At 50.7% G+C, this 26,668-nt stretch overlaps 1 protein-coding gene across 2 annotated transcripts in view; it reads left to right on the forward strand.

Moving 5' to 3' along the window:
• KDM2B (lysine demethylase 2B) overlaps nucleotides 1-26,668 on the forward strand; it is a 117,694-nt gene that overhangs the window by 19,772 nt on the left and 71,254 nt on the right. For both annotated transcript variants that reach the window (XM_052654306.1, XM_052654308.1), the window contains exons 5-8: nucleotides 4,503-4,681; nucleotides 4,878-4,984; nucleotides 19,005-19,098; nucleotides 20,374-20,527. In XM_052654306.1, coding sequence (XP_052510266.1) covers nucleotides 4,503-4,681; nucleotides 4,878-4,984; nucleotides 19,005-19,098; nucleotides 20,374-20,527 — 534 coding nt within the window. The remainder of the gene's footprint in view (nucleotides 1-4,502; nucleotides 4,682-4,877; nucleotides 4,985-19,004; nucleotides 19,099-20,373; nucleotides 20,528-26,668) is intronic.

Below are 26,668 nucleotides of genomic sequence, written 5' to 3' on the forward strand. Positions count from 1 at the left end.
CTGGAGAAGGGATAAGCTACCCACTCCAATGTTCTTGGGCTTCCGTGGTGGCTCAGAGGATACAGAATCTGCCCACAATTCAGGAGACCTGGGTTCGATGCCTGGATTGGGAAGATCTCCTGGAGGAGGGCATGGCAACCCACTCCAGTATTTTGGCCTGGAGAATCCCCATGGACAGAGGAATTTCTGTAAATTGGTAGTTGGCTGTATTAATAGATGCTTGATCAGACTCAGAGCCTGTCTCGCTCATTCATAATTAGTTCATTCATTTTTTTTCTGACTGCTTCATAGATCCGTCAGGAGGGGCATGTTAGGTTCTCGCTTCTCCCTCTCTCTTCCTGATGCTAGCAGCTATTGACGTCTATCTCCGTCATTTTATTTTATTTTAGCGGTGCTGCAGGGCTTGCGTGACCTTCGTTCCCCAACCAGGGATCACCCCCCACCCGTGCAGTGGAACCCTGGGGCTGCTCCTTTGGACCACCAGTAGTCCTCCTTTGCCCTTTATTGTCTGGAATACATCTATGGAGAAAAACTTACCTTCCTCTGCAGCTTGCTTTGAGCTGGCCCTTATCTCAGCTGTGTCAGACTCCTAAGCCTATAGTCACTTCACTCAGTATCCTTTCGCCTCCCCAGGACGTGTTCTGAGGTTCCTGCATCTCTCATCCCTGCCTGCGGGCTGGAACGCAGCGGGATTGAATCCGGTTACTGGTACACCCATGTTTCCCTGGGGGTTTGTAGAGCCCCGGCATCCATCCGGAAGAACTGACTATCTTTGCTCCTCCCTGTATTCCTACATTGTCTCCTCTCACCCACCCGCTGCGGCTGGCAGGACACCTGGGGGAGCCGGCCGGCGTTTCGTGAACACTGAGGGCGCTATTCTTAGAACCGCTCCAGATACAGTCCGTTGGCCTCCCACCCTAGGGCCTCTTCCCTCCGGCGCCCCTCCACCCTAGCTGCCCCTCGCGGTTCTAACCACTCCAGAGTTCGGACTTACCTTTTCCGCTGAGGGTGGAGCAGATCGAGGTGGGTCAACAGGGGACCTGCACCTGGGCAGAATCAGAGTGGAGTGAGGATGCACAGGAAGCCCCGGGGATTGTGTTGGGGAGAGGGGGTTCTGGAAGCCTGGTTGGTTGTTGTTCAGTCACTCAGTCGTGTCTGACTCTTGTAATCCCGTGGACTGCAGCACTCCAGGCTTCCCTGTCCTTTACCGTCTCTAGGAGCTTGCTCAAACTCATGTCCATTGAGCCAGTGATGCCTTCCAACCATCTCGTCTTCAGTCGTCCCCTTCTTCTCCTGCCGTCTATCTCTCCTAGCATCAGGGTCTTTTCTAATGAGTCAGTTCTTCGCACCAGGTGGCCAAAGTATTAGAGCTTCAGCTTCAGCATCAGTCCTTCCAATGAATAGTCAGGGTTGATTTCCTTTAGGATTGCCTGGTTGGATCTCCTTGCAGTCCAAGGGACTCTCAAGAGTCTTCTCCAACACCACAGTTCAAAAGCCTGGTTAATGCTCAAAAAAGTAAAAAGCAGGCCTTTCCCATGGGTATCCTTCTTGTTCAGTGATGAGTGTCTGTAGAGGTGGGGCTCTGGACTGCTCAATACTTCTGGATGTTTTTTAGGCTGGGAGGGAGGGGTGTGTGGGGCATCTTGCCCGATACAAAGAGGGTTACTCTTATCCGCCTCTGGATACCCTCAGGTCGTTTCTTCAGCTGTCATTTATATGTGAAGTAATAGGTTAAATGCTGGACAGTAAGAAGAATAACACTCAACATTTATTTCTTTAGTCACTATTTTAAAAATATTTATTTATTGTTTATTTATTACTATATTTATTGGGCTGTGTCTGATCTTAGTTGCAGCATGCATCCTTGCTGCAAGCGGAATCTTTGGCTGCCATCATCTGTGGGATCTTAGTTCCCCAACTAGGGATGGAACCCTGGCCTGCTGCAGGGAAAGAGCAGAGCCCTAAACACTGGACCACAAGGGAAGTCCCTATATTTAAAAAAAAATTTTATTTATTTTTGGCTATACTGGGTCTTTGTTGTGCCCTGGTTTTCTCTAATATCAGTGCTGGGGCTTCTCATTGTGGTGGCTTCTCTTGCTGCAGAACACCAGCTCTAGAATACCCAGACTTCAGTAGTTATGGTCCACGGGCTTAGTAGTTCCCAGGCCTGTGGGATCTTCCTGGACCGGAAACTGAACCCACGTCCCATGCAATTGGCAGGCGGGTTCTTAACTATTGGACCACCAGAGAGGTCCCTCTCTATTTTTTATGATGTGTGTTTTAAGTGGATAGAAGACTTTTGGAAGAAAAAAGATAATTGTAGAAAAACCAACTTTGTTGGTCATTTAGTGTCTGAGTGTTTTTGTTTAATAATATCTTTACTGAGTTATAATTCACATACCATACAATTCACTTATTTAAAGTGTACAATTCAATGGTTTGTCTGTCCACAGTTTGTGCAATCATCACCACAGTCAATTTTAGAACATTTTCATTACCCCTCATACCTCTCACCCCTCTCCATTAGTCATCCTTTTAGACTGACTGGCAGAGATTTAACTGACTCTGATTTCCCACCACCTCACTTTCTCTACCTGTAACTATATATATTTAAAAAAATTTTTTTTAAATTTTTTATTAGAGTGCAGTTGAATGGGAAAGATCCCCCTGGAGGAGGATATGGCATCCCATGGACAGAGGATCCTGGAAGGCTATGGTCCATTGGGTACAAAGAGTTGGACATGACTGAGCAAGCACATGTGTTGATTAAAATGTTGTGTTAGCTTCGGGTGTACAGCAGAGTGATTCAGTTATACATATACAAGTATTTGTTCTTCTTCAAATTCTTTTCCCATTTAGGTCATTACAGAATATTGAGCAGAATTTCTTGTGCTACACAGTAGGTCTTTGTTGATTGTCTATTTTAAATATAGTAGTTCCACCTGTGATTATAAATGAAGTTGGCCAATTAGGTAACAGTTCCTACTTGCAGACACTTCTCAGAAGTCTTTCATGTGCATTAGCTCATTTAAATCATATGACAACACCATAGGCTGGCTACCATGTTATAGATGGGGAAACTGCTACTCTGAGATGCTAAGAGGCCTGAGGGCCAGCTGGGGTTCAAACCCACAAAGTCTTAGCTTAATGAGTGAAAGTCACTCAGTCATGTCCAACTCTTTGGGACCCCATGGGTTGTAGCCTACCAGGCTCCTCTGTCCATGGATTTCTCCAGGCCAGAAGATTGGATGGGCAGCTGTTCCCTTCTCCAGGGGAATCTTCCCAATCCGGGGATCAGGGATCAAACCCAAGTCTCCTGCATAGCAGGCAGATTATTTACCATCTGAGCCACCAGGGAAGCTTAACTACCATATATATATATATAATTTATTTTTAATCTTTTTTAATGCATCGAGTCTCTAATGGATCAAGTCTTGGTTACAGAATGGGGGATCTTCATTGCATCATGTAGGATCTTTCCTTGCAGCACACAGATTCTCTAGTTGTCCGTGGGCTCAGTAGTTGCCGTGTGGGTTTAGTTGCTCCTTGGCATGTGGGATCTTAGTTCCCCAACCAGGGATTGAACCTGCATCCCTTGCAATTGCAAGATGGATTCTTAACCACTGGACTGCCAGGGAGTTCCCCAGCATAACCACTCTATTGTACTGATGGGGCAGCTAGCTCCAGGCCTTTAATGCCACTTGCCCCAGCCTGTAGGGCTGTGAGTCCCATCAGCTACCTGCCCAGTGAATCTCCTTCCCCAGGGGGCTTTGCGGATGGGACCCTGAGCAAAGTGAGGGAGGAGAGACAGGGAGAGGCTGGAGGCTGGCCAGAAAGTGGGGAGAGCTATGCGGGGGGCGGGGGCGGCTGTTCTTTTCCCCTCCCCAGTCTAACGGCAGGTTCCCTGCCAGGTGGGCTTTCCAGAAAAGCTGAGCAGAGCCCACCTGTTCCAGGAGCCCTGGTAAGGAAGGAGCCGGCACTGTGCAGAGCTTGGCCAGAGTTTCTGGCAAAGTTCAGGGATGCCCCCTGGTGGATTTGCACTCCTGACTCAAAACCAAAGCACTTCTCCAAGGCTTCCTGGGATCTATGGGTCGAGGAGCCAGCCTCTGAAGGCGGGGGTCATTTTTCAGCCTTAGCATGTGATCAAGATTCAGTATTGCAGGGGGCAGGGGCCAGTGTTGGGGGTTAAGAACCTTGGTGCCGGCATTAGATGGAATTGGCTTCAAATCCCAGCTCTGCTGCTCAATAACTGAGCTTTTGGGGTAAGTTAGTTGTGGAGGGAAACAGATCAATTGAAGAGGGATTCCTTTAAAGATTGGAGAGCGATTCAGTGAGGAACACTGATGGGATGACGTCATTGAGCAGACAAGGTATAGGGTTGTAGGATGATGAGGCGTATTCTGGATGCTGGGTTAGGGGCAGGTTTTGTTTTGCGGGGTCTCCCAAGTAGGATCTGGAGCTCTAGCTGGCTGGAGCCACCAGCCTGTGGATTCTGCCCCCAGGTAGCCGGCGGCTGGTGGACGTGATGGACGTGAACACCCAGAAAGGCACGGAGATGAGCATGTCCCAGTTCGTACGGTACTACGAGACGCCCGAGGCCCAGCGGGACAAGCTATACAACGTCATCAGCCTTGAGTTCAGCCACACCAAGCTGGAGCACTTAGTCAAGCGTCCCACCGTGGTAGGTCCCCAGCTATGGTTCCCCTCCCCAGTCACCTTCCCCCTCCCCTTCTTGCTCGAGGCCAGCCTGCACCTGCCTATGGGGGGAGGGCAGGAGGGATTTGGGAGCAGGAGGAGGAGGGGTGAGGCAGTGATGGGGTCTGACTTAAGGGTACCTGGGGCCAGGAAGTGCTGATGGTGGCCTGGCTGGATTTCAGGTAGACCTGGTAGACTGGGTGGACAACATGTGGCCTCAGCACTTGAAGGAGAAGCAGACGGAAGCCACGAACGCCATTGCAGAGATGAAGTACCCGAAAGTGAAGAAGTAAGACTGGCTGGCTGGTGGCGGGAGCTGGGAGTGGGTGACTCTCAGCCTTGTAGGGGGTGAGGGCTGGAAATGAGCCTGGGCTGAGGCCGCAGCTCTTTGGGGTGCTGCTGGGATGTGAGTGCTGGGGGTCCTGAGTGTGGGCAGGTTGGCTCTGCATTCTGCTCTGGGTCTGGATTCTTCATCCAGATGGTTCTTTGGCCTTCCTGCCAGCCCCACCCAAGGGGATGTGATCTGAAGAGGAGGAGGAGTAATGGAAACCATCTCTCTGTGCATATGTGTGTGTGTATGTGTGTGTGTGTGTGTGCATGTGTGTGCGTGCTTGTCAAACATTCATCCACTCCCTCTAAGTGACAGTGTGTCCTAGGAGTGGATTTTCTAGGGACCCACCATGGACACTTTGCTTTTGCTGAGGGCTGGATAGGGGTCTGGTATTCTTTTGCTTCCTGTTGTTGAGACCAGGCACCTCTGATGGAGAAAAACCTTCTCTGAATAAAGCCAGAGGCCACTTTCTCACCAGACACTCCTTAGAGAGACAGTGTCCTCTAAGGGAGAGGTTGGTGCTGTGCTGGAAAGGTTGGCCACATCTAATTACGGGGACATCACTACAGGCAGCGTGACTAGCAAGTCCTGAGACCAATTATTTAACACGGGCAGAGCTGGCTGCGAGCACCTCTGTGTTCTAGGATTTGAGTGGAGGACCCTTGGGATGATGAAGTCACCTTGGGGCTCCTGCCATCTCAGGCCCTCTGTTTCTATCTCTAAAATGAGAATGAGATACTCTTGGCCCAGGCAGTTGCTCTGTGCTTCCTAGAAGAGTTGGCTCTGGTGGCTCTGAATCCATTAGCATCTCTGCCGAGCCCTGCTGCCAGGAGTGCCCCAAGGAGCTTAAAGGCTGTGAACTTCTCATTCACTCAGCCCTTCATTCAGTGCATATTGAATGCAAACTCCGTGCCAGGCTTTGTAAGGGAGGCCAACACGCTGGCCCTGGGCTTCCCAACATTTTGCTTTCAAGCTTGCTCTCTCTGTTTAATTACTTCTCAGGCATTTTTTCTCCTCTCAGAGCTGATGCTCCCTAATACCCCTTGGCTCTGGGCTGTCTTGAAGGGAAAGACTGGGTTCAAGGTGGGGTTGGTAGGAGGGTTTTCAATTCTGTTCTGTTTTGATGTGATCGCAGTAAAATTTATGGAGACCCTGGGACAGGGAAGTAATAGAGAAACAGGTCTAAAACCCCCTACCTTCTGGAGAACAGCGGGCCATTAACGCGAGGGCAAGGTGCAGCTGTCATCCTGTGTGTGTGTGTTAGTTGTGTCCGACTCTTGCGACTCCATGGACTGTAGCCTACCAGGCTCTTTTGTCCATGGAATTTTCCAGGAAAGAATACTGGAGTGGGTTGCCATGCCCTCCTGCAGGGGATCTTCCCGACCCAGGGATCGAACCCAGGTCTCCTGCATTGCAGGCAGTTTCTTTACCATCTGAGCCACCAGGGAAGCCAGCTTTCATCCTAGGCAGAGAGAAACAGGTTACCAGAAGGGAAATGGGAAAAAGAGAAATCCTTTTTGGCTGCTGGCCTCAGAAAAATCCTCTCAGAGGGGATATTTGACATTGGCTTTAAAGGCCAGAGGAGATGGGAGGAAAGTGGGGAGGGATGGAGGTAGGCAAGTGCCAAGGGCCTTGATGGAGTCACAGAGGCGGACCTTGAGAAACAAGTGTGGGACTCAGATTAGAGGCAGATCCTAGCTCTCTTTGATTGATCGATTGATTGATTCCACCTATATATTGAACAACTGGTTGGTTCTGGGCACTGAGAATACAGTGGGGAGAAAACCGTGTGAGCTCCCTGCCCTCATGGAGCTTATGGTCTGTGCAGGAGACCTATTAATCCAGTGATCAGAGAAACAAATGGAAGTTTGCAGTTGTGATGAGGCCACAAGGCAGAGACCCCTGGTGCTATAGAGTGTGAACTAGGGGATTCATCAGGTCAGGGAGGACAGGGCAAGCCATCTTGAGCTGTGGTCTGAAGGGAAGAAGAGTTATTTAGGTGAAGAGACCTTGGAAGAGCTTTTCTGACTGTGTACAGAGAGCCTGGGGTGGTGGGGAGGGCTGGGAAGAGGGTGGAGCTGAAGGGTTTGCAAGGCCAGTGGGAGTGGAGCAGAGTGAGGGAGGGTCAGTGGTGCAGGATGAGGGGTGGGCCAGGCTGAAGGGAGTCATGCTGCTGCTGCTGCTAAGTTGCTTCAGTCCTGTCCGACTCTGTGTGACCCCAGAGATGGCAGCCCACCAGGCTCCCCCGTCCCTGGGATTCTCCAGGCAAGAACACTGGAGTGGGTTGCCATTTCCTTCTCCAATGCATGAAAGTGAAAAGTGAAAGTGAAGTGGCCCAGTTGTGTCTGACGCTTAGCGACCCCATGGACTGCAGCCCACCAGGCTCCTCTGTCCATGGGATTTTCCAGGCAAGAGTACTAGAGTAGGGTGCCATTGCCTTCTCCGATTATCCTCCTAAGGAGCCTTTTTTATTTTTAAAGACATTTCCCTTCTAAACACATCTTTCTCCTAATCGCCCACCTCTCAAAATTTAATGTCACAAAGATACTGTGTATCTGTTTATGTATATATATATATGTGTGTGTGTGTACTTTACACATACAAAGAGTAAGATTTTGTTTCACCCCTTGGGCGTGCATCAGCCTGTAGAGGAGGGATGCTCTCGACTGAGGAGGAACACTAGGCTCACAGGAAGGCCAGGTGAGAATATTATCAGACACGGGGCAGGAGTAAGTCTGTTTCTACAGTGGGACTCCTTCCATGAAGAAACTGCATGGCCTCAAGAGAAAATAGTTACAGATACTGATATACAGGGCTCTCTCCATGAAAAGGTAGCTTACAGTTAGTAAGGTCCCCTAACAAAACCCAGCCTACAATCCCAGCTTGTAATCATTTTTTTAACATCTAACTGAATAGACAGCCAAGGACCAACAACTGTATGAGGAAAGCCTGAAATATTTAAAAAAAAAAAGGGAGGAGAGGGCTAAAATTCAGAAAAAGAGAACTTATAATTAATATTCATGATATAGGAGATACCTCCTTTTTACTGAGCTTTGCCAATAGCGGTTTTTTGTTGTTATTTTCTTTTTCTTTTTTTTTTATAAATTGAAGTTTTGTGGCAACTCTATGTCAATCAAGTCTACAGGTTCCATTTTTCCAAGAGCATCTGCTCACTTCATGTCTTTGTCACATTTTGATAATTCTTATAGTACTACAAATATTTTCATTATTATTTTATTTGTTGTAGTGACCTATGATAAGTGATCTTTGATGTTACCATATGACTTGCTGAAGGCTCAGATGATGGTCAACGTTTTTTATCATTAAAGTATTTTTTAATTAAAGAATGTACAATTTTTTGAGGAGAGTCATAAAGCTGATGTGCATGCTAAGTCATTTCAGTTGTGTCTGACTCTGTGACCCTATGGAATGGAGCCTGCCAGGCTCCTCTATCCGTGGGATTCTCCTGGCAAGAATACTGGAGTGGGTTGCCGTGGGGGTCTGTATTTCTCCTAAGGGCAATCAGAAACTTCTTGAATTACAAAAAAAAAAAATTTATTTTTTGATTACTCGGCATGTGGCATCTTAGTTTCCCAACCAGGGATTGAACCCACACCCCCTGCATTGGAAGGGCAGAGTCTTAACCATTGGACCACCAGGGAAGTCCCCTGAAACCTTGTAGATTTTAAGCAGAGAGGGACGTGTTCAGATTTGCATTCTGCAAATTCTGTAGCTTCAGTGTGGATTTAAGGAGGTGTGTGGGCAGAATGATAGGAGCAGCCATTGTGTCATCTACCTGAGGATGGGTAATGGGGCAGTGTTAGGGGAGAGCAGAGCACAAACAGGACATGTATTTCGGAAGGTGAAATAGACAGCCTTTAGTGACAGATTTCAATTAAGTAATGTCTACCTTGCCTGTCTGAGATACTCAGTGTATTCTTCACTTTATTGAAAGATTCCTTTAAATAGTAAGCTCTGTTAATACACTGAGAGTTCTAATTACCAAGAAAAGAGTCACCCACAATTTTCTAGAACCACATGTCTTGGACATATTGGTTGCATCATGTGGCAAATAAATTTACAAACCCTGTCAGTGGCCTAGAGCTTGTTATAGGATTTGAAGCTTGTTAGGAAGGAAATTGTCGTCTTGGAAATAGTACATTTGTTCGGCTGAAACAAATGCTAATTTCAGTTAATAAACAAGGTAAAAATCCCATGATGATGAAGTCCTCTGGGATCATAGAATTGTTCTTTGGAATTTAATTAAAACGACACTTTCTAGAAATCAGAGTTTTCATGCTGGAGGTGCTTGGAGAGTGGAAAGAGCTGAAGGGTCACATGAACCGAGGGTTTGCAGAGGCGAGAGGAGGGTTACCAACCCATGACTGCTTCCTCCCTGGTTCCAGGATTTATGCCTTTTGATCATGGTAAGGAGGTAAGGAATTTTAATGGATTTTTGTTCAGGAATTTCAGGCAAGGAAGGGGTGGAGACAGTTGTTAAGGGGGTGGTTGCAACATTGTGGGAGACAAAATATGTGTAAAGGGTATACTAGTGTGGGAATCCTCTGGTGGTCTAGTGTTTGGGACTCGGTGCTTTCACTGCTGTGGCTCCCACTGGATCCCTAGTGGGGGAACTAAGATCCCACAAGCTGCATGGTGCAGCCAAAATATAAATAACTATATGTATTTATACTAGTTATTAATTACCTCTTGCATTTGCTGTGTATTACGTGCAAGACACTAAGTAGTTGGTAGACTGCAGTGAATAAATAGAGTCCCTCTTCTCATGAAGTTTGTATTCTGGCTGGGAGAAGAGACAGGCCAGGATAAATTATATTATGTGTGTGTGTGTGTGTGTGTGTGTGTGTGTGTGTGTGTGTGTGTGTGTGTGTTAGTTGCTCAGTCGTGTCTGACTCTTTGTAACCCCATGGACTGTATGTAGCCTGCCTGGCTCCTGTGTCCATGGAATTCTCCCGGCAAGAATACTGGAGTGGGTTGCCATTCCCTTCTCCAGGGGATCCTCTGGACCCAGGTATCGAACCTGGGTCGCCTACATTGCAGGCAGATTCTTTACTGTCTGAGCCAAGCTCTAAATTATAGTATAATTTTTACCCTGAATTATTATATTATCCTAAGTTATATATTAGGAAGTGATAAGTGTCATCAGCAGGATAAAGGGAAAAGGTGATGACAGAGTGGACTGAATATCAGCTGTACCATCTTATTTCTACCACGTCCTCCCCACCCCCATCGCTGTCCTATAGAAACATTTTGACTGTACAGAATTATTTGTCTTGGGAAATTCCTTACTGGTGTACAAACAGTGACAATGATTTGGAAGTATCCCTGTTGGCTCTTTATTGCTACATTACACTTTAAATTTAACAACTTAAAAAACTGTATATCTTAGCAGCATCAGCTCACAGCTTTTGTAGGGCAGGTGTGACTCAGGTGGCTCAGTTATGGCTCAAAGTCTTGCTTGCACTTGGGTTAAAACTTTAGACCTGGGGGATTCCCTGATGGTCCAGTGGTTAAGCCTTTGCACTTTTACTGCCAGGGGCCTAGGTTTGATGCCAGGTCGGGGAACTAAGATCCCACAAGCCATGGGGTGTGGCAAAAAAAAAACACAAAAAACCAGTTTAGGCCTGGGCCTCAATTCTTCATTATGTGGGCCTCTCTGTAAGGCTGCTTGAGTGTCCTCAAGACATGGCAGCTTCCTACCCTCCATCAGGAGTGGTTTGAAAGAGAACAGGAGGAAGCTACAGTGCCTTTTATAACCTAATTTTGGAAGTCACATACTTTTCGATCATCCTAAGCCCCTTCATTCATCTCTGACTCTTTGCAACCCTATGGAATATAGCCTGCCAGGCTCCTCTGTCCGTGGAATTTTCCAGGCAAGAATGCTGGAGTGGATAGCCATTTCCTCCTCCAGGGTATCTTCCCAACCCAGGAATTGAACCTGCCTCTCCTGTGCCTCCTGCGTTGGCAGGTGGGTTCTTTACCACCAGTGCCACGTGGGAAGCCTAACATACTGTTTGCTGCTAATGCTGCTAAGTTGCTTCAGTCGTGTCCGACTCTGGACGACCCCATAGACAGCAGCCTACTAGGCTCCTCTGTCTCTGGGATTCTCCAGGTGAGAGTACTGGAGTGGGTTGCCATTTCCTTCTCCAATGCATGAAAGTGAAAAGTGAAAGTGAAGTCACTCAGTCGCGTGCCCGACTCTTAGCGACCCCATGGACTGCAGCCCACCAGGCTCCTCCGTCCATGGGATTTTCCAGGCAAGAGTGCTGGAGTGGGGTGCCATTGCCTTCTCCGACCAAAATCTCTATGGAAGACATAATAAAGTGAAGTCGCTCAGTCGTGTCCGACTCTTTGCAACCTGTGGATTGTAGCCCACCAGGTTCCTCCATCCATGGGATTCTCCAGGCAAGAATACTGGAGTGGGTTGCCATTTCATATTCTAGTTAGTTAAAAGCAAGTCACTAAATCCAGCCCACACTCAAGGGAGGGGAATTTGGCTCTGCCTCTGGAAGGTGTGGGGGAGCACTCGGAGACTTTTTGGACGTGTTTTACAACTTCTACAGTAATCTCCTAGGTCTGTGACATGGGCACACATCTTTCACTTGGGAGTGTTGGACATTTTAACGCATTTCAGAAATAAATGGGCAAGTTGTTTCCCTTCTCACATGCTCACACTCCAGGCTTGCAGAAATGAGGTTTGCTGGTATATTGGAGATATACTGTGGACCAAAAGAGCTTAGAAGCCCAGCCTAATCGGGATCCCGTATAAAGCATACACTTGGCTCCCCCAAAATTGAAAACTGACCACATTTTCTCCCAGTGTACGTTCTGGAAGTGGCAGGAAGAACAAGGGAATAATGTGGGGGTACAAGGGTGAAACAGGATGAAGGCAGGCACTGGGAAGACCAAGTTTTGGGGCTGCCTCTGCTGCTCCCTGTAGCTACGGCAAGTGTTTCATCTCCTTTTTTTTTTTTTTTTAAATAAATTATTTATCTATTTGGTTGCCCAGGGTCTGAGCTGTGGCTGCTGCTGCTACTGCTAAGTTGCTTCAGTCGTGTCCAGCTCTGTGCAACCCCAGAGACGGCAGCCCACCAGGCTCCCCCGTCCCTGGGATTCTCCAGGCAAGAACACTGGAGTGGCTTGCCTTTTCCTTCTCCAGTGCATGAAAGTGAAAAGTGAAAGTGAAATCGCTCAGCCGTGTCCGACCCTCAGCAACCCCATGGACTGCAGCCTTCCAGGCTCATCCATCCATGGGATTTTCCAGGCAAGAGTACTGGAGTGGGGTGCCATTGCCTTCTCCTCTGAGCTGTTCCAGGCAGGGTTTTTTTAAATTGTGGCATGTGAACTCATAGTTGTGGCATGTAGCATCTAGTTCCTTGACCAGGGATTGAACCTGGGCCCCCTGCATTCAGAGCATGGAGTCTCAGCCACTGGACCACCAGGGAAGTCCAGATCTTCACTTCTGTCTACGAAATGGGGATCCTGTGATCCCTGCCCTGTCTCCCTGCCATGCTAAAGGGAAGATGGAGCCTACAATGGATGTGAAATATAGTTGAGTTAAAATGTTTTTCTCCATGTGGCCTCATGTATAGACATACAGAGGCTGCAGCTGCTATTGGAATCCAGGCATCCACCGCTTTCTAATCTGCCCTCCCTCACATTTGCATAGGGCATCTCTACAACCCATATTTACCTTCTCACTCTCATCAGTCATGTTTGCTGGCCTCGTAAATGATTTCCCCTGTGTAATATATCACACAGAGAAATTGACATGGAGAGGCTGCTGATATCACACATGGGCCATGCCCTGGACTGAAGCCTCTGGATTCGTGGGTTTTCCCTTGTACCTAAAAAGAAGAGCAAAGAAAACTGTCCTTTCCTGTAGTGCCATGTATGGACCCAGGTGCTGTGTTTTATACTTAGCACACAAATCTCAAAAATATGGGAAGCAGGTTACTTTTGTTTTTGTTCAGTCACTGAGTTGTATGGGACTATTTGCAACCCTATGAACTGCATGCAGCACACCGAATTTTGCTCAAACTCATGTCCATTGAGTCGGTGATGCCACCCAACCATCTCATCCTCTATTGCCCTCTTCTCCTGCCCTCAGTATTTCCCAGCATAGGGTCTTTTCCAATGAGTCGGCTCTTTGCATTAGGTGGCCAAAGTATTGGAGCTTCTGCATCAGTCCTTCCAGTGAATAGTCAGGGTTGATTTCCTTTAGGATTGACTGGTTTGATCTCCTTGCAGTCCATGGGACTCTCAAGAGTCTTCTCCATTACTACAATTCCAAAGCATCAATTCTTTGGCCCTCAGCCTTTTTTTTTGGTCCAGCTGTCACATCCATAACAGATAAATGGAAGCTGAAATTCACAGTCGTTTAATGCAGTATGGATGTAGCCCCTGAGCTACAGTCAGCTGGTGTGTAAGTCAGCAGGAGCTGGTGTGGCTTCTGGATAACCGGAGAGGCAACGTTTCAAAAAACAACAACAACAATAGTGCTGGCCAAACCAAATCGATTCAGGGCCTGGTTTAATCTGTGAGGGCCATGAGTTAGAGGGCCCTGAACAGTTTAACAAATGGGATGCTGAGTTCCAGAGGCGGGGAAAGATTTGGTCCAGCTCACATAGCTGATTAGAATAATTATAGGGCTGTTGCTGGGTGCTGCATTTGTACGGATGAATCTGGTGTGGTCCCTCCCTCTGAAGTAGCTGAGGCGTTTGTGACTTTAAAAGTAATATGGGGAAGTTCCCTGGTGGCCTAGTGGTTAGGATTGGGTGCTTTCCCTGCGAAGGCCTCGGTTCAGTCTCTGGTCTGGGAAACGTCCTGTATGCTGGTGATGCGGCCAAAATACAAAATTAAAAAAAAAAAAAGAAAGGTAATATGTCTCCCATGTGGACAGCTTGATCCTGTTGTCAGGGCCTTCTCCTCTCTTAGGTCATTTAATTCAATGACTGGTGCTCAGATTCAAGGTCAGGAATAATCATTGTCATGACTATCTTTTCTTTTAAATAGGCAAAGTATTCATAAGGTAAAAAATTCAACTCTTTCTAGGGCGTTTACAGTTTAACTTCACAGCAGGCCATCAGGGAGGTTCCAGTGCATGAGCCATCCTGTAAATGACACCAGAAAGCAGCACCCTGCCACAGGATATTGACCACCTTGAAATGGCTCAATGTTCACTTCCCTAAAATGGGGATTATTGGGTTGTTTTGAGGGTAAAATGTTATCATACCTGTAAACAGCTATTATTATGAGTAGCTGATAATTGGAACCTATTCATTAAGAATGGTTGGTAGCCTGGGGAATGGGACTTGGCTAAAGAAAGGAGAAGTTTGCTTTCTGTCCCTGCAGCCAGCATACCACCATCTCCTACACTTCTTGTAGTTTGGGAGGAGGGCGGGAAGGGTGGGATGAAAAGTGGGCTGTTTTCCTGATGCGCGTGCCTGGGATGGAGGAGACTTATGATTTGAGCTGGACTAACTCTTTAGGGTTTCCCTGGTGGCCAATGCAGGAGACTCCATTCTGGTATTCTTGCCTGGGAAATCCCATGGACAGAAGAACCCGGCAGTCTACAGCCACGGGGTCACAAAGAAAGATTTAGTGACTAAACAACAGTTCCTTCAGTTAGTGTCTGAGGTTTGGCTGTTTGTGAGTCTTGGGATTTACCAGGGAGATGTGGGGAGAATGGCTGAGAAACTCTGAGATAGGCTGTTTGGATAAGTACCTCACTTCAAGGGTAGTGATCAGGGTGAGCCGCTCTGCTTTCTCACCTGTAAAATGGGTACAATCCTGGGAATGACCTTACAGGGTTGTTGTGAAGATTGGATTCATCATCAAAGTGTCCATCTCAGTGAATTTCTACAGGAGTTCAATGATGTGGGGTTACATAGCTACTAAGGGCGCAGGTAAGGGACAGGGCTGAAAGAGCATCTTAGATTGCAAATGAACTTCAGGTCACCTCCCTGCCCCTCAGGACAAGTATCCTGCTGAGAGAGGGGAAGTGGTTGTCCAAGGTCATACTGGCAGTGTGTTTTAAGGCCAGAGCAGCGTCCATGGTCCCTGGCTGCCACACCCGGGATCTGACAAGCCCTCCACCTGCTGGCACTCGCCCTTCCTATAGCTTTGCCCCATGGGTGCATTTCAGGAAGCTAGTTTTGCTGGGTCGCCTTCAACAGCAGGATAGCATCCACACTCCCTGAAAACGTGTGTGCGGGAGTCCCCGGGCGCCTGCCAGTAGAACAGAGGTGGGGAGAGCTATCCTGGTGCCCCCACCCAGCCCGGGTGAGGGGGCGGCCGTGGGCGGCAGCGGCGTCCCCTGGCGCTGGTCTGGCGCGCTTCCTTGTCACCGCCGCGGCCTCCCTCCGCCTCCCTGGCGGCCGCCTTGCCGCGCGGGTGTTCAGTTTCAGCGCGGGGATGAGTGCAGGCTGCGCCCAGCTCCCCGAGAAAGGAAGGAAGCCAGCAAGCGAGGGCTCCGCGGTCCTCGACTGGGGCCTGGCAGCACCGTGGAGGGTGCTCGGCTCTGGTCGCGGGGACCGGGCGAGCGTCCAGCTTCCGCTGCCCAAGGGGACACCCGGGAGCCGCACCGCCGAGGGTAACCGCGGGCGGGGATGGGCGGGCGTCCGCCTTGCGGGCCCGGGCTGCCCGGGAGCCCCCACTCCTTCGCGGTGCGCCGGGGCGGGGTGTGGGTCGCCTCCCGCCCGCGGGCTGAACGGCCGGCGTCGCGGAGCGGCTCTTTGTGTCTCCCGGGGCTGCGTGTAAGTGTGTAGTGTGTGTGCACGCGTGCGCGCGCTCATCGCCTCCAGCCCCATCACCCGGTGCCAGCTTTCCAGGCATCCCCCCTCCCCCGCGCGCCAGACCTTTGCCCGAGGGGACGCCCCCTGGGCTGCCGGGGGAGTTTCGCCAAGTTGGAGGGAAAAGGGCGGGGTGGAGCTGCCCTGCCTCCCCAGATGCCAGGCAGCGCCCCAAAGTTAGTGCTGCAGGTGCAGCGCCCCCACCTTCCAGACTCCTCCCCAGCCAGCCCGAGCCTTGGGAGGCGGGAACCCCCCCAAAGGCTTGGGGGCGCCTGATATTCAGCCGCCAACTTGGAAGGTGTCCACAGAAAACCACCCGCGTCGGTGCGGGGGTGGGGGGTGGGGTGGGGGGGCGCGGCTTTCCGGGCAGGGGGCGGCCGCGGCCCAGGCGGAACCAAGGCTGGCTGGCTGGCCGCCGCGAGAGCTTAGCGGCCGTGGCACCGAGCCGGGGTGCCCATGTGACTGCGGTGTGCTTTGGAAGAGGAAGCTGTTAGAGGTCAGTGCAAAGGCGTCACGCCAGAGAGAGCCAGAAGCCGGAGTGAGGGGGGAGACGTGGGATGAGCACGGCGGGGCGAAGGCTGCAGCCACCAGGACCGAAGCGGCCCTCTCCCAGCTCCCCTGGCTGCCCTAAAGCATGCAGTTGCCCGGCAGGAGGGACCGGTCGGTCCTGGACGCCTGGAAATGAGGGACCCGGGAGGAGGGACCTCTCCTGGAGAGGCGGGTCTGGAAGTGGTTCCCCGGAGCTCTGAGGGGCCTCAGAGGATGCTGGAGGGTGACTGGGAGGGCAGAGCAGACACCAGCTCAACTTGGAGAACTTTCCCTTGCACGCAGCAGCCGCGGCTTGAAGGGATTCCCTTTCCACACTTGCTGGGGAGGTTCGGGCTGGGGCTGGAGATGGGCAGGTTGAGGTGGGTGACCTGTTTGACCAGGCAGGCTTGGGTCTGCGGCGCAAGAGACAAAACTGCTCTTTTCTGCTTTGGGCACTGGGGAGAGTGTCCAGCTGCCGGCCAAAGGAAGCATCTCGCCTTTCTCCATCCCACGAACACTTATATTGTTTTTCCTTGACTGTGTTCTGGCAGGGGCCTGGAGGAGGTGGAAATCAAGGTTAGATTAAAAAAAGGAGATGGTTTTAGGAAAATGAGGACTAATATTTTGAAGTGGTGCTTAGAGAGAAGAGGCCGGTGTGGTCCATGGGGGTGGGGTGGGGGTGGGGTGGGGGCTTCAGCACCCCGCTGCACCTTGAGTTCCTTGGAGAGATGAGAAACACCCAGGCCTTCGGCTTGGGGACCTGGCTGGGTGGGCAGGGAGGAGGCAGCGGGGTGTGGAGCCGGAGCTGGAGCTGGGACTTTAACAGCCTGAGCGCCAGCACCCGCAGCCCGCGCCTGTCTTCGTGACTGGGCTGCGTCCTGCGCTGTCAACTACACCCCTCCGATGGGGTTGCTAGGCAGCGGGGCTCTGATGTGCGGGAAGGCCTTCTGATTTGTCAGCCTCCTGCAGACACATGGTTAAGGCTCCTTCCAGCCTATCCGGAGAAGGGACGCGGGGCACGCCGCCTGCATACTGCCGACAGCCCCGGGTCCACCTGAATGTGAGGTGCAAAAGGCAACCAGAGGGAGGGGCCACCTGGAACCCTCCAGCTTCCTAACCAGCTCTGCCCCACGCCACCCTCCTCCCCTCCACCCCATTATCTCTTAAGCTGCAGGTTCCTCCCTACCCGTCCCCGCCCCATTCCTCCCCTCTTCCCCAAAACCGTGGAAAAGCAAAGTGCAGCGGGGAAAAGAGGTCAGTGGGGTAAGCATGTGTGTGCGGGCCTCTGGAGGTGCCAGGGTGTGTGAGCATGAGCCCTGGGGGACTGCCCCCAGCAGCGGCTCTTGTGGGAAGGGATAGGTGGGAGGGAGGGGGCCCTGGCACCACCATCTGCCAGGCCCAGACCTGGAAGCCTGTCCTTCCCCCTCCTGAGCTCTGCCTACCCCTAGGAGGGCAGCAAGTGGAGGGAGGAGGGAGGAGACGGCTGAGTAAGGAAGGATGGGTTGTCTGGCAGTTGCAGGAGCTCAGAAGCAGTGCTGCTGGCGCGTTTCTTCTCTCAAATGCACTTCTTCTGTCCCAGCCTCTAAGGGCCAAGCTCTCCTTCCCTCTTTCCCTCCCTTTTTGCCTCTCCACCATCCCACCCCCAGGGGCTTTACCACTTGACTTTTTTTTTGGCAGCTTTTTTTGAGATGTACTTCACACACCATTCATCCATTTAAAGTGTACAATTCAGTGTTTCTTAGCATGTTTACAGAGTCATGCAACCACCATCAATTTTAGAACATTTTTGTCACCCCACAAAATGGAGTGACACCCCATTAGCTGTCACTCTTCATTTGCTCCCCCAACCTCCTTCAGCCTCTGGCCACCACTGTCCTGCTCTCTGTCTCGAGATTTGCCTACTCTGGACATTTCATACATGGAATTGAACACTATGGTCTTTTACAGCTGATACCCTTGTACTTTCAGCTGCATTGCTTACTTTGCAATCAATTGCAGTTTGTCTTGCCATTTAACTTTTTCAGGGCTGTGTTCCAGTAAGAGTGTTTCATCCTTCAGGTCAGGGGTCTATGCTTTTCTCTAAGTGCTATGCCTAGCTCTGGACTGGACCACTGCTTGGCTCTCAGTCAGTGATTGTTGAATGAAGGAGGAGATGAATGGGGACTAGTAATTGGCAAGCAATGCAGGTGGTTTACAACTGAATTCCGGGGGGCCCAGCTGCTGCACAGGGGCCTGGCAGCTTGGGAGAACAGCAGGTACAGGAGCTGGAAGGAGTAGAAAGGAAGCCTCTTGCTTGGGTAGGAGGTGTGGGGGTGGGACAGGAGTAGAAACTGTCTGCAAGGAAGAAACGAAGTGGCCTGTGGGTTGCCAGTTCTTTCTCTGGCGGGAACCTGAGAACAAAGATGCCTCCCCCAGCCTTGGGGGCAGGTAGCCAATGCTTGAGATTCATCATGTGGTCACAGGGGCTTCCCCCATGGGGAACTCTAATTAGATTTGGGTATTTTAAAAAAAGAAAATTCCCCAGCGTCAGCGTTTGTCAAAGGGCAGCAGGTCAAGCATCTCTGAAGCTCTTTGCTTACCTCCTGTGATTCAAGCACTGAACTGTTTTTTCTGTTTTTCTGGCTCCTGTGCTGCAGGTACTGTCTGATGAGTGTGAAGGGTTGTTTCACTGACTTCCACATCGACTTTGGAGGCACTTCCGTTTGGTACCATGTTTTCCGGGGTGGGAAGGTGAGTTGCGTCTCTTCACATCTCTCTGCATCCCTGACTGTTTGTGCCTGGAGGGGCTCTCACCTTTCTCCTTCCACTCACCTTCCCCAGCAAGCCCCCACCCTGTGCGTACTTTGAGGGCCACTTGGTCCCCTGGGGCCACCTCCTTACTCTCTGTCTTTTTCTGGAGGGAAAGATCAAGGTCAGCTTTTTTGCATCACTGCTGGTCACCCATTCATCCCTGTTCACCCAGTCCAATCAATGTCCTAAGCATCTTAGGCCGGATTGGGAGCATGAATGCTTCAGTCCTGTCTGACTCTTTGTGATCCCATGGACTATAGCCTGCCAGGCTCCTCTGTCTACGGGATTCTCCAGGCAAAGATACTGGAATCATTTGTTATGTCCTCCTCCAGGGATCCTGCCGACCCAGGGATCAAACCCCAGTCTCTTATGTCTCCTGCATTGGGAGGTGGGTTCTTTACCACTCGCACCACCTGGGAAGCATCTTAGGCCACATTAGAACTTCAGATTTGGCTCCCAAGAACCCCCCAGCATTCACTTCCCCCAGCTGTAGTTTCAGCTCCAGCACTGTGACCTTTTAACTTACAAGGCTAGTTGCTGGCACCACCTGCCTCCAAGAACATTTTCCATGAGGGACAGACATCACCCAGGGAAAGGAGGTGAGGCATGTGTTCAGGATGCTCCTGCTGTGTCTGCCCTTGTGTGCCTGTCCACGTGGGAATGGAGGGGTCCCTGCACAGACGTGAGTGTTCCTTGAGAATATGTGTGCTCCGTCCTGCTCCTTTGGGTCTACGTGTGCATGTGTTTTAACCAAACATGTTGGGAGAAATTCTGGTTAGAAACTCACCCCACTGGGTTCCAGATGTTTTTCCTCCTTCTCCAGAGCGAGCACAAACTGGGTTTATTTATTGGGCCATTTTATCCTACAACTTAAGAAATCCCCCCTCCTCTCTTTGCCCCACCTTCCCCAACAAGCCCATGGCTCAGGAGAAAGAATGTTCTACCCAGTCTGAGTCTTTCCACCCTGGTGGTTCGGCTGGAATGAAGATTCTCTAAAGGCAGGCAGGGGGCCTCCCAGACCAGCAGCACAGCCCACCCTGCCCCTCCGGAGACCCTTTGGGGAACCTGGACCTAGAGGGGTCCCCGGGGATGGGTCCTCCCCCATCCTCTCCGCTCCCAGGCAGGTGGGGCTGTGTCCTGGCTTGTGGCAGAGCCTGGAAGAAATCAGAGACTTTGGCCTGGATCTTTAACCAATTGCTTCCTTTTCCTCCTAAGATCTTTTGGCTGATTCCTCCAACCTTGCACAATTTGGCACTGTATGAGGAGTGGGTGCTGTCAGGCAAACAGAGTGACATCTTCCTGGGAGACCGTGTGGAGCGATGCCAAAGAATTGAGCTGAAACAGGGCTACACGTTTTTCATCCCTTCCGGTAGGTTCCTGCGAGGCTGGCACTGGGCTGTCTCTTAGCAGCCTCCTGTTACCAGGGGTTTAGGCCAGGCGACGGGGTCTCTCTGGGCCTCCCGGCCTTGGGCAGTCTCCAAGAGAAGCAGGCCTCAGGCTGCAGGGGAAAAATCACCTCTCACATCTTACCTGTTTCTTCCTGCCCGAGGGCTAGAATTTTCTCCTGGGAGAAAGCGAGAGCCCTCCCAGTCTGGGGGAAGTTTGAATGCCTTCCTCCAAGATGTCCTGCTGCGATTTCTGATAGTGAGGATGAGGGTGGTCCTGTAGGGAGGGAAGGGGTGACTTTACTCTACGGGCTTGGGAGGGGGAAGAAAAGGGTTGGCCCAGGGGAAGAACAGACCCCATGGAAGCCTGGGGGGAGGGGAATGCACCCAGAGTGGCAGCCTCCTTCCTGCAGAATGAGATGAAATGTAATTGGGCTCAAGGTCAATTCCTGCACTTGGACTCTCCCCTTCCCCCAAAATAATTAGCTCTATAACTACAACACGGGGCAGTAATTAAGAGCATGGGCCCTGGGGCCAGAATACCCCACCCTAATTCAAATTCCTTCTCTGATGTTTACCAGCTGTGACTTCCTGGAAATAACTTAACCTCTCGGTGCCTCAGTGTTCTCATCCGTAAAATGGAAGACTTACTGGGTGGTAATGAGGACTGAATGAGCCAAGACCTATTTGCCTACAGCTCCTGGGAGATGGGCTGAGGGCTTTTGGCCAGTTACAGGCTGAGTCACTAGTGGATGTGGCCAGGGACCTGGGACCCTTAGGCTGCCTTGGTGGTAGTTTAGTGTCTAAGTTGTGTCTAACTCTTGCAACCCATGGGATTCTCCAGACAAGAATATTGGAGTGGGTTGCCATTTCCTTCTCCATAGGCTGCATTAGTGGAAGCATTTTACCCTGCATGGGGGAGGTAACAGTCCCACTGGATAGAAGAGTGAGTGAGTCGGTCAGGCCACCTGACTGTGTTCCTTGTGGGTTGTAAATTGGAGGAGAAGTCAACCTGGAGAGAGAGAAAAGAGTCTGGATATCACACCAGGTGAGTCGCAAAGAGTTGCAAAGAGTCAGACACGACTGAACGACTGCACTGAACTGAACTGAGGTAAATCTGAAGGAGCAGTTGGATTGTTTCGCCATGGAAGTGGAGATGTATGGTAACGGCCGTCAGCCAGCTGAAGGACCATCTGGAAGAAGAGGTGTCGCCAAGTAGTGCAGGACTGACTTGCTCTGCTAGGCACTGAGCTCCCCATCGCTGGAAGTATACAAGTAGAGGTTATGGGCCAAGGAGCTTGCAGAGAATTTGCTGCTGAATGTAAGTGTGGCTCTTAGGGTAGGCATATCCTTTGAGGCCAATAAGATTCATTGGATGGAGAAGATAGTCACACTTAGGTTTCTGAGAGTTGGACTGGAGTTGGCCTTGAGTCTGGGCCAAGCAGAAGTGTCAACTGAAGGAGGAGTGGTTGTGGTGATAGCTCCTGCCGTGGGGATGTGGGACCTGCATACGTGGGTTCTTCTAGAAAGTTGGGCAGAGATTTCACTGGTCGGGAAATCTGGGATTCGGAGGTGGCAGGGTTTAGTGGGGGTAACTTTGTTGTCAGGGCCCCGGATCCATCTTTGGACCTGCTTGACTTGGGGAGGGTTGGGACCCCTGCTTGAGACAGGAAGGAGTTGCGGCTGGTGGGCAGTGTTTATGGAGCACACCCTGGCCGGTGTGGTGTGGAGAGATGGGAAGGAGGTGCTAATCTGCCATGGGTTCAGGGCCACTCTGGGTTCTGGAGGATTGGCCCTGCTAGATTCAAAGGAAGGCTGGTGTGCTCTTGATCTTGCTGTTGTCTTTGTGACTTTGGGTTAATCTTTTCCCTTCTCTGTGCCTCAACTGTCCCATCTCTACTCTGGGACCCTCAAGATCCCTCCCAGGGACTTCCCTGGTGGTCCAGTGGTTAAAATTCTGCCTTTCTACTGCAGGGGGCACAGGTTCAAATGCTGTGTGGTGTGGCCATTAAAAAAAGATTCCTCCCAACTCTGTCCCCTGAGCACAGGCCTCCCAGCCTTCCTAGGAAGACAGGCCTTTTTCTCACAGGGTCTTTTGCTGAACTGGGAGGTGGCTTGTTGCTTTCCTCCGATCTGGGATGGGAAGGGTGTTAATTTTGATGACTTAGGCAGATTGGAAAAGGTCTCAAGAAGCAGCCATGTAAACCCCAGCTGGGGTATGACTGTGTGTTGAAGGCAGAAAGAGGAGATGTGGCTTTGAACTGCAGCTGGCAGGAATCTACTTAGATCCCAGCAAAGACTTCTGGCCCTAAGGGTCTTGAGTAAGACACTAGAATTTTTTTCCTGGATTTTTTTGGGAAGAAAAAAAGAGACAATTGAAATTTGTCACCTTCTCGGGGGCAGGGTGTACATGTGGTTCCAGACGTTGATTTCATGAACCTTGTAATTTTGCTAAATATGGGCATTACTTAACCTGTCACCTGTTTGTGCTATTGTTTTATGAAAGGAAGACTATTCTGACACTAAAAAGATGACAGTACATAATTCCAGAATAAAGAACAGTCAGTAGTTTTGTGTCTATGAGACTATACCATCTTCATTTTTCTCGTTACCAACCAGTGAAAACTTAAGGGCCAGAGTTTTGGGGTCACTGAGCATCTTGGGTCCTCATGGGAGCCCAGGGATTCTTCCTAGCATCATACCCTCTGAAGCGAACACACATCTGAGATTTGTAGTAGGTGGGATGTGGCTTTGGGGAGAGAGGGCCCTGGGGATTCCTGCCGCTGCGTATGTGAGCTATTCGGTGTGGAAAGTGGAGAATCTCACTCGCATTTCCCACCCCCGACCTGGGTTTTCACCCCCTTGGTGTGACCTCAGACGTGTTCTGCCTTACGCTGGTCTCAGGCCTCCCTCCTTATCAGCCCTGTGTGAGCTAATAGATGCTGATGGGAGAGGAAGATGTCAACTGTAACGATATCTGATATCTTTGTAAGACTCGGTTGAGCCTTCTTTTGTCTGAGGATGAAAGGGTTGGGTGCTAGCTGTGCTTCAGAGGTGGTGGTTATTCAGACTTCCTTTCTGGGTAGTCCAGGAAAGCTGCCTGGAAGAGGAAGACTGTCGAAGGTGACCAAGGAGTAAGATGACCCGGATAAAGGGGCTGGAGTTTGTCCCACTGAACTGGCCAGCTCTCAAAGGTGGAGGAGGTGGGACTACAATGGCCTCGCCAGTCTGCACAGAGTCAGAGTCCAGAGTGGGTTAGGTATCCCCAAGATTTAACCTGATCATTGGGAGTAAGGAATGCTGGAGTTGGAACTCAGCAGTGGACCTGGTGACATCTTTTTCCTTTCCTTGACCTGACCTATGTCCAATTCCCCTTTTGGAGAACTGCAGTTAATAGTAATAAGAACTTACATTACTGAGTAATGATCCTTTTATGTATGTAAGTTCCGTGTGCATAAGGAGACTTCCCCCCACCCCGCCCCCTTTCTATTTTTAATTTTGTGTTTCGACTGTGCTTGGTCTTTGTTGTGGCGGGCAGCCTTCTCGAGTTGCAGCACATGGGCTCTCTAGTGGCAGCGCTTGAGCTGAGTTGCCCTGCGGCATGTGGGATCTTAGTTCCCTGACCAGGGATCGAATCCTCATCCACTGTATGGAAGTCCCATTCCACCCGCTTTTTAAAAGTGAAGGTTCCTAAGGTCCAGAGAAGTGAACACACTAGTCCAAGGTCACACAGTTTATAAGTAACAGGGCAAGATGGGAACCCAGGTGTGTCTGGTTTCAGATCCCACCTGGTTTCCCGTCAGCCTGGGAGTCAGCAGGCTTGGGATCTGGTTCCCGTTCTTGGCTCCGTGACTTGGGGATAATTGTGTGCTCATTTAATAGACTTTCTTAAGGGTCCACTTGGCAGCGTGAAAGGTGCTGGGGAGGCTGAGAGACAGATTTCCTCCGTCGTGACTACATATCCAGCCAGCTAGCAGTAGGATGGAGGAGCCCAGTACAGGGGCCTGGGAAAGACCCCCGCAGTCACTTTGCCTGGTAGTGAAATTCATAGTAGTTCCAGGCATTTCCTAGACTCGGGCCAGTCTGAGGAAACAGTAACTCACAGTTGTTTAACAGTGTAACGTGGCGTGGACCTGAGATGATCCATCTGTAAAATGGGTACAGAGCAGAGAAAGAAGGGCAGTGAAGCAGGCTGAGGTGGAGGGCCTCTGGCAACCCAGAGAATTGCTGCTCAGCTCCAGCCAGTTAGGCCCAGGTGGGAATGGGGCCTGGGTGGGGCCATTGTCTCATTTATTAGCAAAGCGTTAGTTGCTCAGTTGTGTCTGACTCTTTGCGACCCCATGGACTGTAGCCCACCAAGCTCCTGTGTCCATGGGATTCTCCAGGCAAGAATACTGGAGTGGGTTGCCATTTCCTCCTCCAAGGGATTGTCCCAACCCAGGGATTGAACCCGGCTCTCCTGCATTGCAGGCAGATTCTTTAAGTTCTGAGCCACCAGGGAAGCCCATGTATCTGGCGTGGAAGCCAGTTCAGATAGCCCTGTGAAAGTTCCCTATTGCGATAACACAGGCAGGTCAAACTCTACACACCCCTGGTTCTGATGCAGCCTATGGCTTGGTACCAGCGAGGAGGTCCTGGAATGGAGAGGCCATCCTGGCAGCTGCTGTGCCAAGCCTTGGGCCTGGCTCTGAACAGGGTGTTCATGGATGTTCCTGAAAGCAACAGGCCATGGGTCTCTGGGAGGCACCCTGAATTTTGTGAACTGTAGACATACCCCTGCAGTAGCCACTGATATAGACAGATGTGGGTCAGGGCCTTTGCATTCCAAATCCTGAGTGGCTGGGCTGTGGGTCAGACTCTGTGTGCCCCCCTGGCCTTCTCGGCCCCTCAGGTCCCAGAGAACACACCTGTCAGTAGGTTTTGTTGGGTTGCCTTTTCCTTCCCTGACTGCATCTGTCTCCCATTGCCTGGCCTTTGTGACTAACTTCATATTGTTGGAGACTCTGGCCCGGAAGCAGGAGGTAGATGCCAGCCTCCTTGGCACAGTTGCCAGTCTGGGGACACCTGTTCCCTGGTGCTTCCTGGGGTGCAGTGAATGAGTCGCCATCGGGAGGGTGGGTTCAGATGGGACTTCTGAATTTTATTACTTCCCCTCCTTGGTTGTTCAGAGAAAATTTATTTTATTAAAATAATTTTTTTGGGCTGTGCCACGCAGCATGTGGGATCTTAGGTCCCCAACCAGGAATAGAACCTGGACCCTCTGCAGTGGAAGTGTGGAGTCTTAACCATTGAACCTCCAGGGAAATCCCAGAAACAAGCATTTGAGATGTGAAAAGGGCTGGGGAGAGGGGCTGGGCAGCAACTCTAATCCAAGTAAGGTTGCTTGATCCACCTGCAGGGCACCGGCATGGAGAGGAGAGTGGAGAGAAGCTTCTAGAACCCCTGGAATATCTTGGAGCACAGATTCCCTGCCCCCACCCCCACCCCCCCGACAACAGCACCTCTCACATCAGAGGGATAGCTGTAAGTCAGGTGTGTCTGCTTTTCCAGAAGGGAGAGTCCAGGGCTGATGAATGCAGATTCACATGGCTGCTGTTCTTTCTGAAGCCCTCGTGATGGCTGAGACTGCAGCGAATATCAGCGGTAGTTGCTTACACGGTTTAAGTTCTTACTCATAAGGGAAGCAGTGATCTTCCTCATTTCACACAGGCACGTGGAGGCCAGGAGTGGGGATAGTCAGGTGCCCCAGGCCACATGGTGGATCAGCCCTGGAGACAATCTCCATCTCCGGGCATGAGCTTTTGTAGGGTGAGAGGTGCAGCATAGGAAGGGGACCCAGGAATCCTTGTCCCATTTGGGCTTCACCCCACCATGAGCATCTGCCTGAGTCCCGCTGTCCTAGGTCCCAGCCTTGGGAAGTGTTGCTTAAATAATGCTGATGGTGGTAACCACAATCATAATAGATAGCGTGGCTCTGCTTGGTAGAAATAAAAAAATGTACAGTTGAGAAAATCAGCTAAGGCGGAGAGGCTGAAGCAAATGTGGGAACCGGGGCTTTGGAGGCCGCACGGAGCCGGGGAGGGGGCAGGGAAGGAGCCCAGGACACGCCACAAGGGCACACCTGG

Source organism: Budorcas taxicolor, chromosome 17, assembly GCF_023091745.1.
Source record: "Budorcas taxicolor isolate Tak-1 chromosome 17, Takin1.1, whole genome shotgun sequence".
NCBI lineage: Eukaryota > Metazoa > Chordata > Mammalia > Artiodactyla > Bovidae > Budorcas > Budorcas taxicolor.